This window comes from Eulemur rufifrons, chromosome 13, assembly GCF_041146395.1.
Source record: "Eulemur rufifrons isolate Redbay chromosome 13, OSU_ERuf_1, whole genome shotgun sequence".
In the NCBI taxonomy this organism is placed as follows: domain Eukaryota; kingdom Metazoa; phylum Chordata; class Mammalia; order Primates; family Lemuridae; genus Eulemur; species Eulemur rufifrons.
The window spans coordinates 9,127,833-9,143,444 of NC_090995.1; the positions used below are offsets into that span (position 1 = coordinate 9,127,833).

The 15,612-nt window shown below is 33.4% G+C and overlaps 1 protein-coding gene across 1 annotated transcript in view; it reads right to left on the minus strand.

Annotated features, from left to right (window-relative positions):
- The window catches only part of CCSER1 (coiled-coil serine rich protein 1), a 744,111-nt gene that overhangs the window by 677,747 nt on the left and 50,752 nt on the right, over positions 1-15,612 (minus strand). Inside the window, exon 3 of the mRNA XM_069485507.1 lies at positions 4,656-4,749. Coding sequence (XP_069341608.1) covers positions 4,656-4,749 — 94 coding nt within the window. The remainder of the gene's footprint in view (positions 1-4,655; positions 4,750-15,612) is intronic.

Genomic DNA, 15,612 nt, shown 5'->3' on the forward strand with positions numbered 1-15,612 from the left:
CCAAGAGATACTGCCCTAGGTGTTTTTAGATCTAACATCCAAAATAAATAACAAAAAATAAATAAAATTCCTTCACTCTATCATACAAATGCCTTTACATTCTTTTTATCAAAGAATGCTAAATAAGTAAAATATATTTTCAAATAAATAACTCATCTGCAAATTGTATAAAGATCAAAGTTAATACAAAGTAACAGCCTAGCCTTCCCTTTGAACATTAATGATTTGGGTTAATGAGTTTTAATGTATTTAAAAGAGGAATTTATTCTTTCTCAGATTGCTATGTTAAATATGTTGTGGTATTTTGGACATTTGACTAATATCCAGAGAAAAGATGTTTTCATGAATTTAAATGTATTGGCTTTAACACAAACAAATGTATTTTTTGAATATTTAGTACTAGCAAACCATCTCTTAAAATGTTTAGCATAATTTAATAAAATTTAGATCAGAAAGTACATTTAAAAATAATCTATAGTAGTGATGAATCATGCGGAAATTAATATGTATGAAAAATAACCAATGATAGGACAATGTCTTTTAACGGGGAATTAAAACTGTCCAGAATTTCAAGAAGTAACCAATGTGTACTGGGCTACTACTCTATTCTAGGCAACTATGAAAGGAACTTTGCATACAAATATGTCATTCAATTAAATAGGATGGTACTTGGCAATAGGTATTGCCAAGTTATTGCTATTTTACAAAAGAGGAAAATGGGCTAAAAGAGATAATTTAAAACTATGTTAAAAGATGTCCAGAACTATTATGACTACAATGATAGGTATTTTTACCAAGGTAAATGTAGTCATAGGCACAAAATTCAACAACAACATGATAGAATATACGGGTAAATACCTAAATGTCTACTTTTATCAGCACTTCTGTGACACAGACCTTGAACCACACAACTCAGATTGACTTTTTCCCTTTTGTTTGTGCTGTTCTGACATTTGACTTGGCCTGGTTGACATGGCTGAGCTCTTATTGCTCATACTGCAAGTAGTACACAAACCAACAACGATTAATAGTGCATGAATACTAGCACATGTAAATTTATTATGCATTCTATTATCCTTTAAAATGTCTCTTTGCATATTAAATGACTCAATATGAGCAGTCTGTAATATATAAATTTTGAACAAATGAATAGGAATGTTCTAATTATTGATTTTTGAACTCTGCCCAGTAAAATAGATGTCTTAATTTTAAAGGTATTTGATTTTCTGGGAAGAAAAAAAAAACAGGATTAAAATTTACTAATTTTTTAAAAAAATTTTTAAATTCCTTTTTATTCATTATATGTATGTCCAAAGATGTCTATGTTTTAAATAAAATCACATTAATAGATATCAATTGAGTATCTACTATGTGTGCAAGTTACACAGCAGAATCAGTATGCTTTCTACACATGGTGATTCCTCCAGTCTTTGCAACTCTAATCATTATTACTTATAGGTTAAGCTGAATGAAATTTATAAATTTTATGAACAACAATTACTACAAATGTATACTTAATATTTTTAAAACAAAAGTACTTCTATGGTCTTTTAAAAAGTTCATTTGGCCATTATACTAAGCCTTACTATAAACTTCTCTAAATTTTGCTTTACTAAGCCTCTATAGCCAAAAATTGATGTGCTTTGTCTTAACGAAGGTTTTTTTTTAAATACTTTAATGATTTCCAGTAATATAAGCAGTAGAATTTAATGGTATCATTATTTTAGTTTTCAGACTTTTGAAAATCACTTTTCTTTTACTAAAACCTACATTTTAGAGCATTTAACATTTATGAGCTTTTTATCAATTATCAATAATGAGCTTCTTATAATCTCAGAAGACCTTTAATTATGTTGAATAATAAAGAAAATAAATTGTGTAAAACCAATTCAACCAGAAGGTTTTTTTCTCAGCTAATGTACATAAACATTTATTTGCTGCTTTTCTAAAATCACATAATGTGGCATCTAAAGTGAAATTGGTTTTAAAAAGGCATTTTATTAAGTGACATTAAACAAACCCAAGTCACTCTAAGTAATATTTCATCTATCAGAACTGCACTTCAAATATGCAAACTAACACTGTCTAATGAACAATTTGTATAACGCAGTTGATTGATAAGGTAACCTACTTTTGGCTTTAACCAAGCAACCTAAACCTTGAAGTGAATTTAGAAGATTTATAGCATTTATTATATCATTTTTTGTTTAAATAAACTAATGAAGTATGTGGTACCATTATTACTTTATTAAAGAGAAATTAAAGTTTAAAGAGGTTAATTTTTCTCCCCAAGCAAATACACTGGGGTTAAGTCCATAGATTTTTAAATCATTCTTTGCGTTTCATCATGGTTGACTACCAAACAAAATTTAGAATGCTGCATTTATTGTAGTTTTTTAAATTTTATGACTTTGTTTCATTTTTATTTTGAAAATCAAAAATATACAAAAATAGAAAGAATATTATAATTATTCCATGACCCTTTCATCCTATGCATCTATTGCCCAGCTTTGGTGATTTTCAACAATTTGTCCAATTTGTTTCAACTATTGCTTCTTCCATACTTGTTCATTAAAGCAAATTCCAAATATCATATTGTTCCAACCACGCACATCTCTAGAGTTTTCCTTAAAAAAACGAAACAAAATACCATTTCAACACCCAACAAAATAAACTATAATTCTGTAATAATTCAGTCAATCTTAAAATTCCTCTGATTAACTCAGAAACAACTTAATAGAAAGACATTATAAATTTTTAAATAATTAAACCAACAAGGATGCCAAATGCATTTGCCTTTTTTAACCTACAACTTTCACCAGTCCCCTTTTACCATGTCATTTAATCTGTTGAAGAAACCAGACCACTTTTCCTGTGGAATTGTCCACATCCTATATTTGGTTGCCAACAGTCTTGCATGCCATTTAATATTTTCTCTCTGCCCACTTATATTTCCTATAAAATCAAAGTTCAATCTACTTGAGTGGATTTCAGTACTTACAGGAAGGGGGTGGGAAGGAGGGCAGGGAGCAAGAACACTTCAGAGGTGGTGCTGTGTATTTCACTCAGCATTGCATCAAGAGGAACTAAATACCTATTTATTACACTTTTAGTGATGCTAGGAGATTGATCAGTGAGTTTCGATATTCCCAGTCTATTCCATCTTTGTAAAGTTCTCCATCAACAATGTATCCTTACAATCATGCCACAGAAGATGTTGACACCTTCCTCATTCCTAATACACCATTATATATTCACTGTGTCCTACGGGTGAATATTTGAAGTGCTTCCAATACTTTGCTATTACTAATATTTTGCAATGAATAATTATATATAAGCATACATTATTTTGTATTTTGCCAGTATCATAAGCTTAGATATCTAGAAGTTGGATTGTTGAATCTAACGGTAAATCGTTTTTTAGATATTGACAAATTTACCTTCAAAAGGATACACCTGTTCATATTCTTAGCATATATAACTCTTTTAAGACAAATACACATGAACTACATAATTGTAGAAGCTATTTGCATAAAAGTAAGAAAAACCTACATTTTTAAAAGAATATCTGTCAAATCAACTGCAGGAAGAATGTCCTAAGAAATTTTTTCCTAAATTGGTATTCAACTAAAAAAAATTTAAAAAGCAAGTTCTCGCTAAACATTAGACTAAAATAAAGTGTAATAAAATATAAATATCATTATTGCCTTCTTCTGATAATTGCTAATATGATATTATCTATGATATAAATATACTGCATAAACAAAAATTCATCATCAAATGTTAAAGCTGAAAATAACTGTAGAGATTATATCTAACTTCTACAAGTTAAAAATAAGAACACTAACACCCCCGGGGCTGATTTTCTTAAATTTATGCTGTAGGTCTAGTTGAACGCTATTTCTACTTGAAAATGACTGTGCTGAAGCCTAATATTATTAGCAACAAAAAACTAAATGTAAAAGGTTACTTTTGCTGTCAAATATCTAAATTTGAATGAACAAATAATTCCTATAATGTACTTCAAAGAGCGTTATTTTAGAATTTGGAAACATGACATTTTATAATTTAATATAAATTTAAACTATTACAAATATGCTGAGCTCCCTCATTAATTCATTAACACAGATTTATTTATTTCATACTATAACTCTACATGTGTGTGTTTATGTGGTTGCTCTTGGTAATTATTAATTTTGAGGTCAACTTTACTGCATCAACATTAACCTATGTAGTTATTATTGAAGTGGCTAAGATTTGGAACGTAAATCTAGATCCACACAACTTCCATTTGGTTATATAAAATAAATGAATAAGGAGATTGTAATCATTGTTTTCTTCCATAAAAAAGAAAATGTGAATTTTTTTATTATTAAGTATTCAATTAGAATATTTCCTTCTTTGGAAGGATTCTTATTTAATAGTTTTTTATTTTATAATTATCTTCTAATTGGATTTATATTTCCATAATGGACTTTAAAATTATTTAAGACACCAGAATCATGTATCCAGGGTACCGAGCATGTTCCTGGCACATAGACTATAAAAACTGAGGACTGAAAAGACTGCAGGCAGCCTCAGTATTCAGCTTATCAATGAAAGCTGATTGACCAAGATCAGAGTTGTATGATATTATGCATTTGTTCAACACTTACCAGGAGGATGAAGATTCTGTTCCTCTAAAAATTCTAGATCAAGCATTAGATCATCTTCATCCAGTTCACAAGAACCCAAATTATTCAAAACATCCTGAAGGAAAAGCAAAACCAATAGTTAGCAGCCAAAACACTGAAGAACTAAGGAAATATTTACATGCAGAAGCCATGAAGCAGAAAGAACTCAAGATCAGAAACGAAAAGTATCAACTGAATCCCAGAAATTATTTAATTTTTATGGGCTTTAAAATTATCAGTCCAATAAAAAATTCCAAGAAGCAATAGATTTGGTTTGGCATCATTGTAATATGTACAATTTTCTTCTTTAATTGTGGCTAAAAGGAGGAAACACTGTGTCATTTTCGACAACATGAATGAATGTGGAGGATATTTTGCTAAGTGAAATAAACCAGGCACAGAAAAACAAATACTGCATGATCTCACTTACACGTGGAAATCTAAAAATGTTGAACTCATAGAAGCAGAAAGTAGAATGGTGGTTACCAGAGGCTTGGGTCTCTGTGGAATGGGAAGATGCTGGTCAAAGGGTACAAAGTTTCAGTCAGACAAGATAAATAAGTTACAGAGATCTGCTGTACATTAGGGTGACTATTGTAAATAATAATGTATTGTATACTTGAAAATTGCTAAAAGAGTAAAATGTTTTCACCACAAAATATAGTATGTGAGGTGACGATATGTTAATTAAGTGGAATAAGTAGAAATAATTTATCATTTATCTTATCCAATAAAATGGATATGATTTATCTCCTAATGTATGCATACATCAAAACATCACATTACATATTAGACATCCATACAATTTTTATTTGTGTATTTAAAAATATCATAGAATCATAAAAAAAAACACATTTATAAAAGGAAAAAATAAAAGTGATTAAAGCATTTAAGATATATTGATATGTTAGACTTAGTATTTTAAGTATACATGGGGAAGAATTTGCTTATATAAAATTTAAACCAGTATTTAAAGGTTATCAAAATTTTATTTAATGAATATTTCAAATTATTGGTATGTAAGACTTAATGTGGATATTTTGAGAAGAGTTGATTGTTTAACTGTGAAGAAATACTAACTATTAACTAAAGTCATAAGATTAGTAAACTGCACATTAACCCAAACACAAATATTACTAAGTATTCTCTAAGCAGTCATTTAAAAATCTTTTAGCAATACTGATCACTCATGTAATCTCCCAAATGACTTGATATCAAGAGCCATTAAGAATAAACTAAATAATTACTAGCGAGGTAATTAAAAATTAATTTTCTAAGCACTAGGGATATAACAATGAACCTAACAGGCATGGTTTCTTTCCTCACAGGTCTCATAGGTAACTGTATTCTAGTAAAGAAATACTAATCTGTTTTTATAAATAAATAAAATAAGTATTATCATTTAACAAATCAGTCTAATGTGTTTGGTTAGTGTCAATCAATTTTCCAGAGCCTGGTTCCTATTGGCTGGTATAATAAAATTGAATTTCTGAAGCTACAAAGTTGAGAAAAATATCTCTAATCACTCCATTAAGATGTAACCATTCCATAAAGCCTGTTCGAAAAGAACTCATTAGCCTCATTTATCTCTTTATTGCAATATAGATAACAAGTATGATACTGCTGAAAATAAAGGAAACTGAGACATGTCACTACACAAGGAAATACTGCTTTATAAAAGAAAGAATTCCATCAAAAACAGATGATGAAATTATTAAGATAGTCATTAATTGTGGCATTACTAAGAAGTTATTAATTGTATTTCTATACCATTATATTTTAGTCAAAAGACTATCCAAATAGGTTTAAAATAAAAGGCAAGATCTGACGTGTTGTTCTGGGCATCAGTAGTTGTTTATGTATTAGTGAGCTGGCATGGTATAACTGCTCTGATTATTACTTGGTCTAAAAGTGAAGAGTGAATTATTCAAATTAATAACACAATTACAGTCTAGTCTGCATTCCCCTTCTAGTCACCCTACAGTATGATCAGGTGCTGCTGCAATATACATTTCTTTCTCCATTTTTCTAATCATAGAAGTTTCTATAGATTGACTCAAACACTTTTTTTATCAAGAAATGATGACATAGTAAGTTATTGTGAAGACCCTCAGTCAAATTTCCACATGTGAGTCTAAAAATACATTCTGAGACTTGTCTTACAATTAATAATATCTGCATTTTTACTTGGGGAAATAAGATATAGTGAACTTGGTAAGGATCTTTAAGTAAATATTATCCCAGAAAGACAAACTGCAAAAACTAAGGGATGTACATGTGACAAGATCATCAAAGTGACATCATCAAAGACAGGGCATGGAATAGACTGGGTACATATAGTTTGTTAAAAGTTGAGCTGCAGATACCTACATATGGAGTAGAGAAGAGAAAATAATATATATGCAATGTACATATTTTTAATAAGGTGATTTCACTGCTGTTGTTTGGAAAGAGCAATAGCATGGCAATATTTTATTATATAATTACTGCTCCGAGAATAGTTATTTGGTTGTGATTTCCAGATTGGGTTAAGAAAGAATACTCAGTCCTTAGGATAGAATTACCTTCGACTTTCAGCACGGCAGCTACAAAGTATTTCTTACGGTTTTGTATATCTCAATATATTTTTAGTAAATATTTTCAAAAATGTGTCTTAATTCTATCAACCCTTACCCAGAAGGCTTCCCACCACAAGGCCAAAACATACACTTTGAAAATATGAATGGAGATCTTATGTTATTCATCAAAATAATATATTGTCATTGTAAATGTGTGCAAAGGAGAATATCAGTTTTGATTATTGTGCATTTTTTGTATTTAAATGTGAAATATTTAGCAAAATATGATTCTAAAAGCTATGTTCAGAGTTGCTAATTCTAGCTCTTATACTAATAAAAGGTAGATGACTCCATGAGTTATTCTGAGTAGCATAATATTAAAATACTAAAACAATGTTATAGTATAAAAGATATTAATAGCAATATTATATGCCATAATATTTCACTGTTTTTAAAAAGTTAACATTTATATGGATTCATATAACATTTTATATCAATTTAAACCAATATCTGAATTCATACAAAATTTAAAATTAAACTTTAAACATTTTTATTTTAATCTATGCATAGGAATAAATTAAATGTTATTAAATAATAAAAATAGAAAACTAGAGAGTGTAAATATCTTACACAATTAGAAAACTTTAATAATTCAAAATTAAAAATTTAATGATTGCTGTTTATCTAAAAATTTATGGTAATTTTCTTAACATCATTTAAAATATTAGAGAAAAAAACAAAAATGATGTCTTTTGGGGTTCCGTTTTCATGACAAAGTAAAACCAATGTCACAGACACCATGTCCTTGACTCTAAACCTGACTACATCAGTTTTTGTCACCATTAATAAAGCAACACTTAAATATTCTTCATCAAATAGTCTTAATTCCAACAAAACCAACATTAAAACCAACATTTCTCCATAAAATACCATGATTACACGGAGGGTAACTGATGGGTGATGAACATGAAAATGGGGAAAACAATAAGACAATTAAAATATTTGGAACTCCAGTATTTTTAAAAAATACTTGGGAAAGGTCATTATCTCTAACCTTCATTCTTCTTTGTGTACTAGGGGAATTAAACATTCCAGTTATGAAGTCTACTTCATTATATCCTAATCGGTGTCTCTGTCACCCTTTTGCCAACAAACATTCCAGTTTGTCAACGCTAATGCATAATTCTTTCTACACACTACCCTGAGACTACTCTCATTAAAGTATTCATTTGTATATATTCCCTCTTTGCCTAATACACAAAACGATGTCAATGGCATGTTCTATAGAATACTAAAATACTAAATCCCTTGTCACTCAAAACCCTGCAATCTGATCTCCATCTACCTGTTCAAAATTGACTCCTGCAAACTTTAACAAAATATATTGTTTTCTAAAATTTCCATTTACATATTCTTCATTGCACCTTACTGAGTTCCTCAAATGCTTGAAGAGCAAATACAAGGTAATGTATCTATACTTTATTATATGAAAGGCTTTTTTTTTTTTTTACAACACTACTTATAGGTGCTTTAAATATGCTGTGTGATAATGATAGGAAAGTTAAAGAGCTTTTCTCTAAAAAACTGCCTTTTATGTGCAGTATGTGCTGGGCTTCATGGAACATAAGATCACCAACTGTACTATATTAAGCAGAATATATTTGCCCAGAGGTAAATATGGACTATTCACTGTACTTCCTACTAAAGAAGTCCTGAAAACATTTATGACTATCTCACTCTCTCTGCTGCATCTGAGCAGACAGTTCTTGTGCTTTCAGAATCTTCAGTGTTGTATCACTATAATATACAGAAAAATAATATCTCATTTAACTAATATTTCATTATCATGTTATTATATAATAGTATCTCAATTAATTATCTGGAAATAAGATGTCCTGTTACCAAATTATTTCAATGAAGAACAAATCTTTCTTCATCAATTTTTAAAAACTATTAGATGTTTTGATAAAAGTGTATTATCCAGAAAAAGTACTCATGTGTAACACAGAGGAATATTTAAGGACTTTTAATTGCCAGTCTTACATTACCTTGGTTGTCTTAGAATTTCTGAGTTATGCCTTTTTCTCCCCAAAGTTGTCATTGCAGCCTTACTGAAAATACTTATTTTTCACCATTATCGGTGTAATTCTGAAAATAGTATGGGTCTCCTATCACTTTACTATTTCATTATATGCTGAATCAGAATTTGCCAAAGGGAACCTAATATGTAAGCTTGTTAAACCAGTCACCATGATTAACATAAAGCAAAATCATTACCGTCTTGGTAAAGATAGCTGCTGCAGTAAAAAAAAAAAAAAGTGTATTTTTAGGCATGGCATGGATACTTTTCCTGTAATCAAGATACAGATTTTATCCTAGGTTTAGAATACTATGAGATTGATGGAACATCTTACTGATTTGTAAGTTAATCATTATAATATTTTTAAAATAGAAATCAAATACATTCAAATGATACTTATATCAATCTGTGTCAAATAACACAGTATATAGTGGGAAACCCAAAATACTGGGATGGATAAACCTGCTTTCTAACCTTGATCGAGCCACCAAACCAGCTCGTTAACTGAAGCAAATCATAAACTCCCAGATGCTCTTCCATGGAATGAAATGTTGTAATATGTATTCTCTGCAACCCGTCCAAGTCCGAAATGTTAAAAATTCGTAAGACAACTAAGAGCTTCTTTCCCACGATGATACACTGGCCAGAGCTAGCCAAACCACGAAGTCTGAGAGCAGTTTCCAAGACTGCCCTTGCTTCTGAAACCAACAGCAAGTTTGGAGCATTCACACAACCACCCTCCAATACATTAATTCACTAAAGGACTCACAGAACTCACTGAAAGCTATTATAGTCGTGGTTTATTACGGGGAAAGGGTAGAGGTCAGAAATCAACCAATGGAAGAGATGCATAGGGTAGAGACTGAGAGAATTCAAATATAAAGCTTCTGTTGTGCTCAGGATGCATTACCCTCCTGGCATTGATGTACAACGATACACATGGAGCGCTGCCAAAAAGGGAAGCTTGCCCAAGCTTTACACTCCAGAGTTTTTCCCGGGGCTTCCTTACACAAATGTGATTAATTGCCTCTGGGGCTACTCTCAGCCTCTAGGTTGACTGATAGTGCACAACCCAAAACCTCCACCCTAAATTAGATGGTTGGTCTTTCTGACTTGGCCAGCCCGTACTCTAAGACTATCGTGTGTGGCGAGCCCACCCTAAGATCCACTGTGGCCAGGCTCCATTCTAAACAAAGATACTCCCATCAGGTATGATGTGCGTTACCTCCCAGAAGAGGAGGGCAAAAAATAGACCTCTTCGGGAGAAATGGCAAATTCTTCACTACACATACACTGTGCTTCCATAGACTCTGCATAGCTTTGCTCTAATTTCATCTTAAATTATTTAAGCCTAAATACAAAAGAGAAATGAGTCATTCTCTACTTCGTTAGATTCCAAAGCTGTATCTACAAGTAGGAAGTATCATAGTGTTTAATTTTTTTAAATCAATATTTATTTTTAAACAATAATAAACAAATGATCTCCTAAGGTAACATAATGTTAAAATAACCAAAACGTTATATATATTGTCCAGGTTACAGCTTTATTGGGTATTTTCTCTATCTTTTCCCCCAATTTTCCACATTGAATGCCTAATTCTGGTAACAAAAATCAATTTATTCTCTTATTCAACAGTATTTATTGAATGCTTACCAAATGCCAATTTATCTAATTTCTGAACAATGGACAGCAGAAAAAAGTTTCCTAGTCTAGACAATAAACAAATATACAAACAAATAAATAAGACAATTTTAGCTACTGATAAATGCTGTATTTTATTTAAAAGATTAATATAATACTAGTTGCAGGAGGCAGCTACTTTATATTAGGTGGGTGGGGAAAGCCTTTCTAAAAGTGTCATTTGGGCTAAAAATGTTAAGAAGCAGGCATTTGAAAATCAGAAGGAAAAATATTCCCAACAGAGAAAACAGCAGCTGCAAATCATCTAAAGTGGCTGTGAGCTTGGTCCCTTATTGGGGCGGGGAGAAGACTGGAATGGTTGGAGCATAGAGGACAGGCAGAGTGATACAAGGGGAGGTTAGAGAGGAAGGCAAGGTCCAGGTCATATGACACCTTTCAGGCTGGCAAAGTGTTTAGAAATCACTGGAATGTGACATGCCCAGGTATTCATTTTAGGAAAATCACCCTGCCTGTTCTGCCAAAAACGCTTTGTAAGAAAAATATTTTCTCAATGGATCCTACACCCAGAAAGGCATATATTGTTTTATGGATGAAAAACTCGAAGGTTAGAAAGATTAAATAGCTTGGCTAAGCCCATAACACAAGAAAGCATCAGAACCAAGATTTTGCCTGAAACATAAAATTTTCCCCACTAAGCTTCCCTTAACATGTGTATGTTCGCACACATGCATGGTTGGTGATATTGAAGATAATTCTCTTAAATACTAAGAGCTATTTTTTTCAAGGTTACTAGCATTTTACTAGATGTCTGACCATAAGTGAGCATGGATAGTTTTGAAAGAGAAGTCTAAACTGGTTTCCTTATACCTTCCCAAAAAGCTATGCTTCCACTTTTACTATTTTCTATGGAATCTCAAACAAATTAACTAACCTATCTGGGCTATAATTCCTTTTTCTTTAACGTAAGGGTAAATTTGACCAAATCATCCATGATCATCTGCTTTCCCTATCTGTAATTTGTTTCACATAAAATGATACTTTTCTGTGCTGCTTGACAATGTTTTTTAAAATAATTCTAACCTTTTAAATTTCCTTGACATTTCCTGTCTTTTTCAAAGTTGCAAATTTATCCAAATTTCTCTTCTATTTACACTTCCATCAAGGTCCAACTAATGTTCTATGCCCTTTATGAAGATTCTCCATATTTTGTTAATCTCTGTAAAAATGCTCATCTTAGTTACAATCAGATCTATTATGAAATTTTACATTGAGTTACATTGGGTTTCCTAAACCTTAGAAGAACATGATATTCACAAGTTGGTTAATGTAAGTCCTAGTATTACAACTTTAGCAATATTTTCATTGCTAAAAAGTGGGCAACAGCAACACCCTGCCTCTACCAAAAATTAGCTAGGCCTGGTGGCGCACACCTGTGGTTCCAGCTACTCTGAAGCTGAGCCTGGAGCATCACTTGAGCCCAGGAATTTGAGGTTGCAGTGAGCTACGATGACACCTGGCAACAGAGTAAGACCTTGTCTCAGGGAAAAAAAAAAAAAGTAGGGCATGAATTTTTGGTTATTTGGTTTGGTTCCTGCTACAATGTTATTTCTTCAACAAATTAACAGATTCTGATGTGCTACTGATATTTTCCTTGGAGACCACTGTTCTTTTGTATTTACATATGTTAGTATAATCCATTTTCCATTAGAATGATTTAGGATTCTGCTACACAGATTATACACAATTTATTTAGCACTTCTACCTAATTATCCTGGTGTTATACAGTGTTGACTGATAGCTTGGCACATGTTCAGATTTTAAATAGCAACGCATTTTATGGAGCTAAATTTCAAAAAAATGAGATTTTATTTCCTAGTCTTAAATGTTGGTGGAATTGAATCCCCTCTCTGAAAATTAGCTTTAACACCACATTAATATTTTATAACTTCAAAAATAATGTGTCTATGAAGAAGTGTATGTGAAGTGTCTGAAATTTTACCCCCTCTATAAGCTGTTAATTTACCACAGTTTTGTGTATTCTAGAATAAGACACGACACACACACAAAATTCTTACACCAATAACATTGGCCAGAGTGACAGCATTTTTTTGTGCCAGTTCCCTGAGTTCCCAGAGGTCAACACAAAGAGCCAGGAAATATTTGCACACGCTCTGGGTTGTGGTACAGGAGACAAGCCCTGCATGTGCAGTGCAGGTGGAATGCAAACCTCTGATTATGAGCAGTAAGCACACTAGCTGTTCATTCTGGAGGGAGGCACTATACCTTCCAAGTCTGTTCACCATACAAATATCCTTAAAAAATGTATTCTGTGAGTGCATAATTATGAGAAATCCATGGAAATTTGTGTCTTAACAATATCCAACTCTCTTCCGTAACATCTTAACTTTCGGGACATTTTCCCATGGTTACACCACCCCATCAACCACTCTTATTAACCTGACTGACACAGGCTGGGACTAAATCCACTCAATTTGTCCCATAAAGCATTTAATTAAGGCTACTAACAATAGGACCCTGAGCAGCAACAGGAATATTGAACTCAACCGTTCAATCCGCTCAAGGGTTCCAGACACAAACAGCTGAACAAATCCTATAACCCATCAGGGACTGCCTTAGAAAGTCAGGTGGCGTTCTTTATTGACCTTTCCATGTGACCCAAAGCATTAATCCAGGTACAGCAAGAAGTATTAGAAATTGCATAGACTCAGCTTTGGCAGGAAAGGAGAATGTCCAAGGCAAATCTTTCATCTATAACTACCCTGGCCAGTTAGTTGAGGCTTACCTGAATGTCTTTCAGAGCCCAAAGCTATCTCATTGATTTCTTCAGCTGAAGGCAGGGAGAAATTTTGTACCATAGTTTCAAATTGGCGAATCCCAGTTTAAGGATAACTCCATATAGGATTCACAAACAATTTATACTTCCAAGAAAATCCCCTGAGTAACCACAGGCAGCTAATTTGGAGTGATCTCTGCAGTCATCTGAGGGCCATACAATCTACGGGAGAGGTTTCCTTAAACACCTGAAGGTCTTTTATGATCACCACTATAATGCATACAACTGCGCTTTCAGAAAGGAGTCAAATTAATTCCTGGCTTCTACACAAAATATACAGCCCCAGGGCCATAAATGATGCCTCTGAGACAAAAGTGTTTTTATAATTTTGTTCCTCCCCAAGTGGGGGTACACAGGTTGGCAGTGCCTCTAACGTGCCGTCCCAGCTGGCTGGCAAGCCTTACTGGGTTAAATTTAAATAACTAAATCTAGTCCTTGTTTTTGGAGGGACTTCCTGGGGAAAATCAGTCCAACCTGTCTTGATGTCCATGCCACCAGGTAGGTGGCATTTGTCTGCCCTACAAAATGACTGAGAGACAGCTGCTGAAATCAGGGTACGGAAGACATCCAGAAGTTTGCCACATGTTTTGCACGGGAGGTGCAAAATCTGGGCCCATCCCAGCTCTCTCCAACAGACTTCTCAGTAAGGTTAAGGAGAATGATTATCACATCATGGTCAGAGCCATCTGGTGGGGCATGGTGGACCCAGCATTCCCTTAAATTTAAGGATATTGCAGTACTTTGACCCCACAACAGAGTCTTTTCCTCCATGAGGATCTGGGTGTGGTTCTGAAAAGCAAGGATCGTTAATGGCCCTTCCTCCCCTCATACCTCTTAGAGTCCAAGTTGTTCTCTCTCCACGTTCTAGAGTTGTTGTTGCTCTACTGCCATAAAATTCACATGTCCCATTCTAGTAGCTATGCTTTACTTTTTTCTCTCCAGTCATCCCCAACTGCTGCCTAGCCTTCTCATCTGGAAGTAACAGGTGGAAAAAGGCAAAGGCATTTTCCTAAATCCTACACAGACCCATTGTAACACCCACGTTGGTTCACGTGGATCTTTCTGGGGGGGGGTGGAGGGGGGTGGTCAATTAGAGAGCAGTGTACTCAATCAATCTAGGAGCTTGTCAATCGACAAAAGAATCCAAGTGGATGAAATAAAATTAAATTCGATTCCTTTACTCCCGATTTTGGCAGAGACAGTACTCAGAGAGTAGACCAACCAGGCCAAACTGAGGTTGCCAAACTGGGACAGCTGAACTCAATGACCAAACTTCCTTATAAGATTATTGAACAGGAAGAAGTAAAAGGAGTAGCATTAGAAATGTTTTTGAGTTGATTATTGTGGAGGCCATTCCAAAGCTCAATAACAGATACCTGTGGATGGTAGGGAGTGTGTTTCATTAAATACCTTAACTATCAGCCCATTTTTTCTGACTTTTATAATAAGAGAAGCACTAAAGTCAGACTGCAAAAGTCTGGAAAGCAAAATACATGATGACAATTAGTTGCAGGAGCCATAAATGTGTGGCCAAAGTCAGCTGATTGAACTGCAACAACATTGTAATCTGAAAAAATGTCACCAGCAGTGAGGTACCACTGAGAGCCATGAAAGGAAGTCAATGGTCCAACGTAGTCAATGCCCCAGAAATGGGGGGGCAATGCCTTGTCCAATGGGACCTCCCACACCATGCAAGAAAAGCACATTAACTTTGGCAGGAGTCCAAGTCTTGCATGCAGTGGCAGCCTCCTCATAAAAAACCAAGGGTCCTTCACTTTGTGGCTAGTCTGTGACGGTCGATGTGC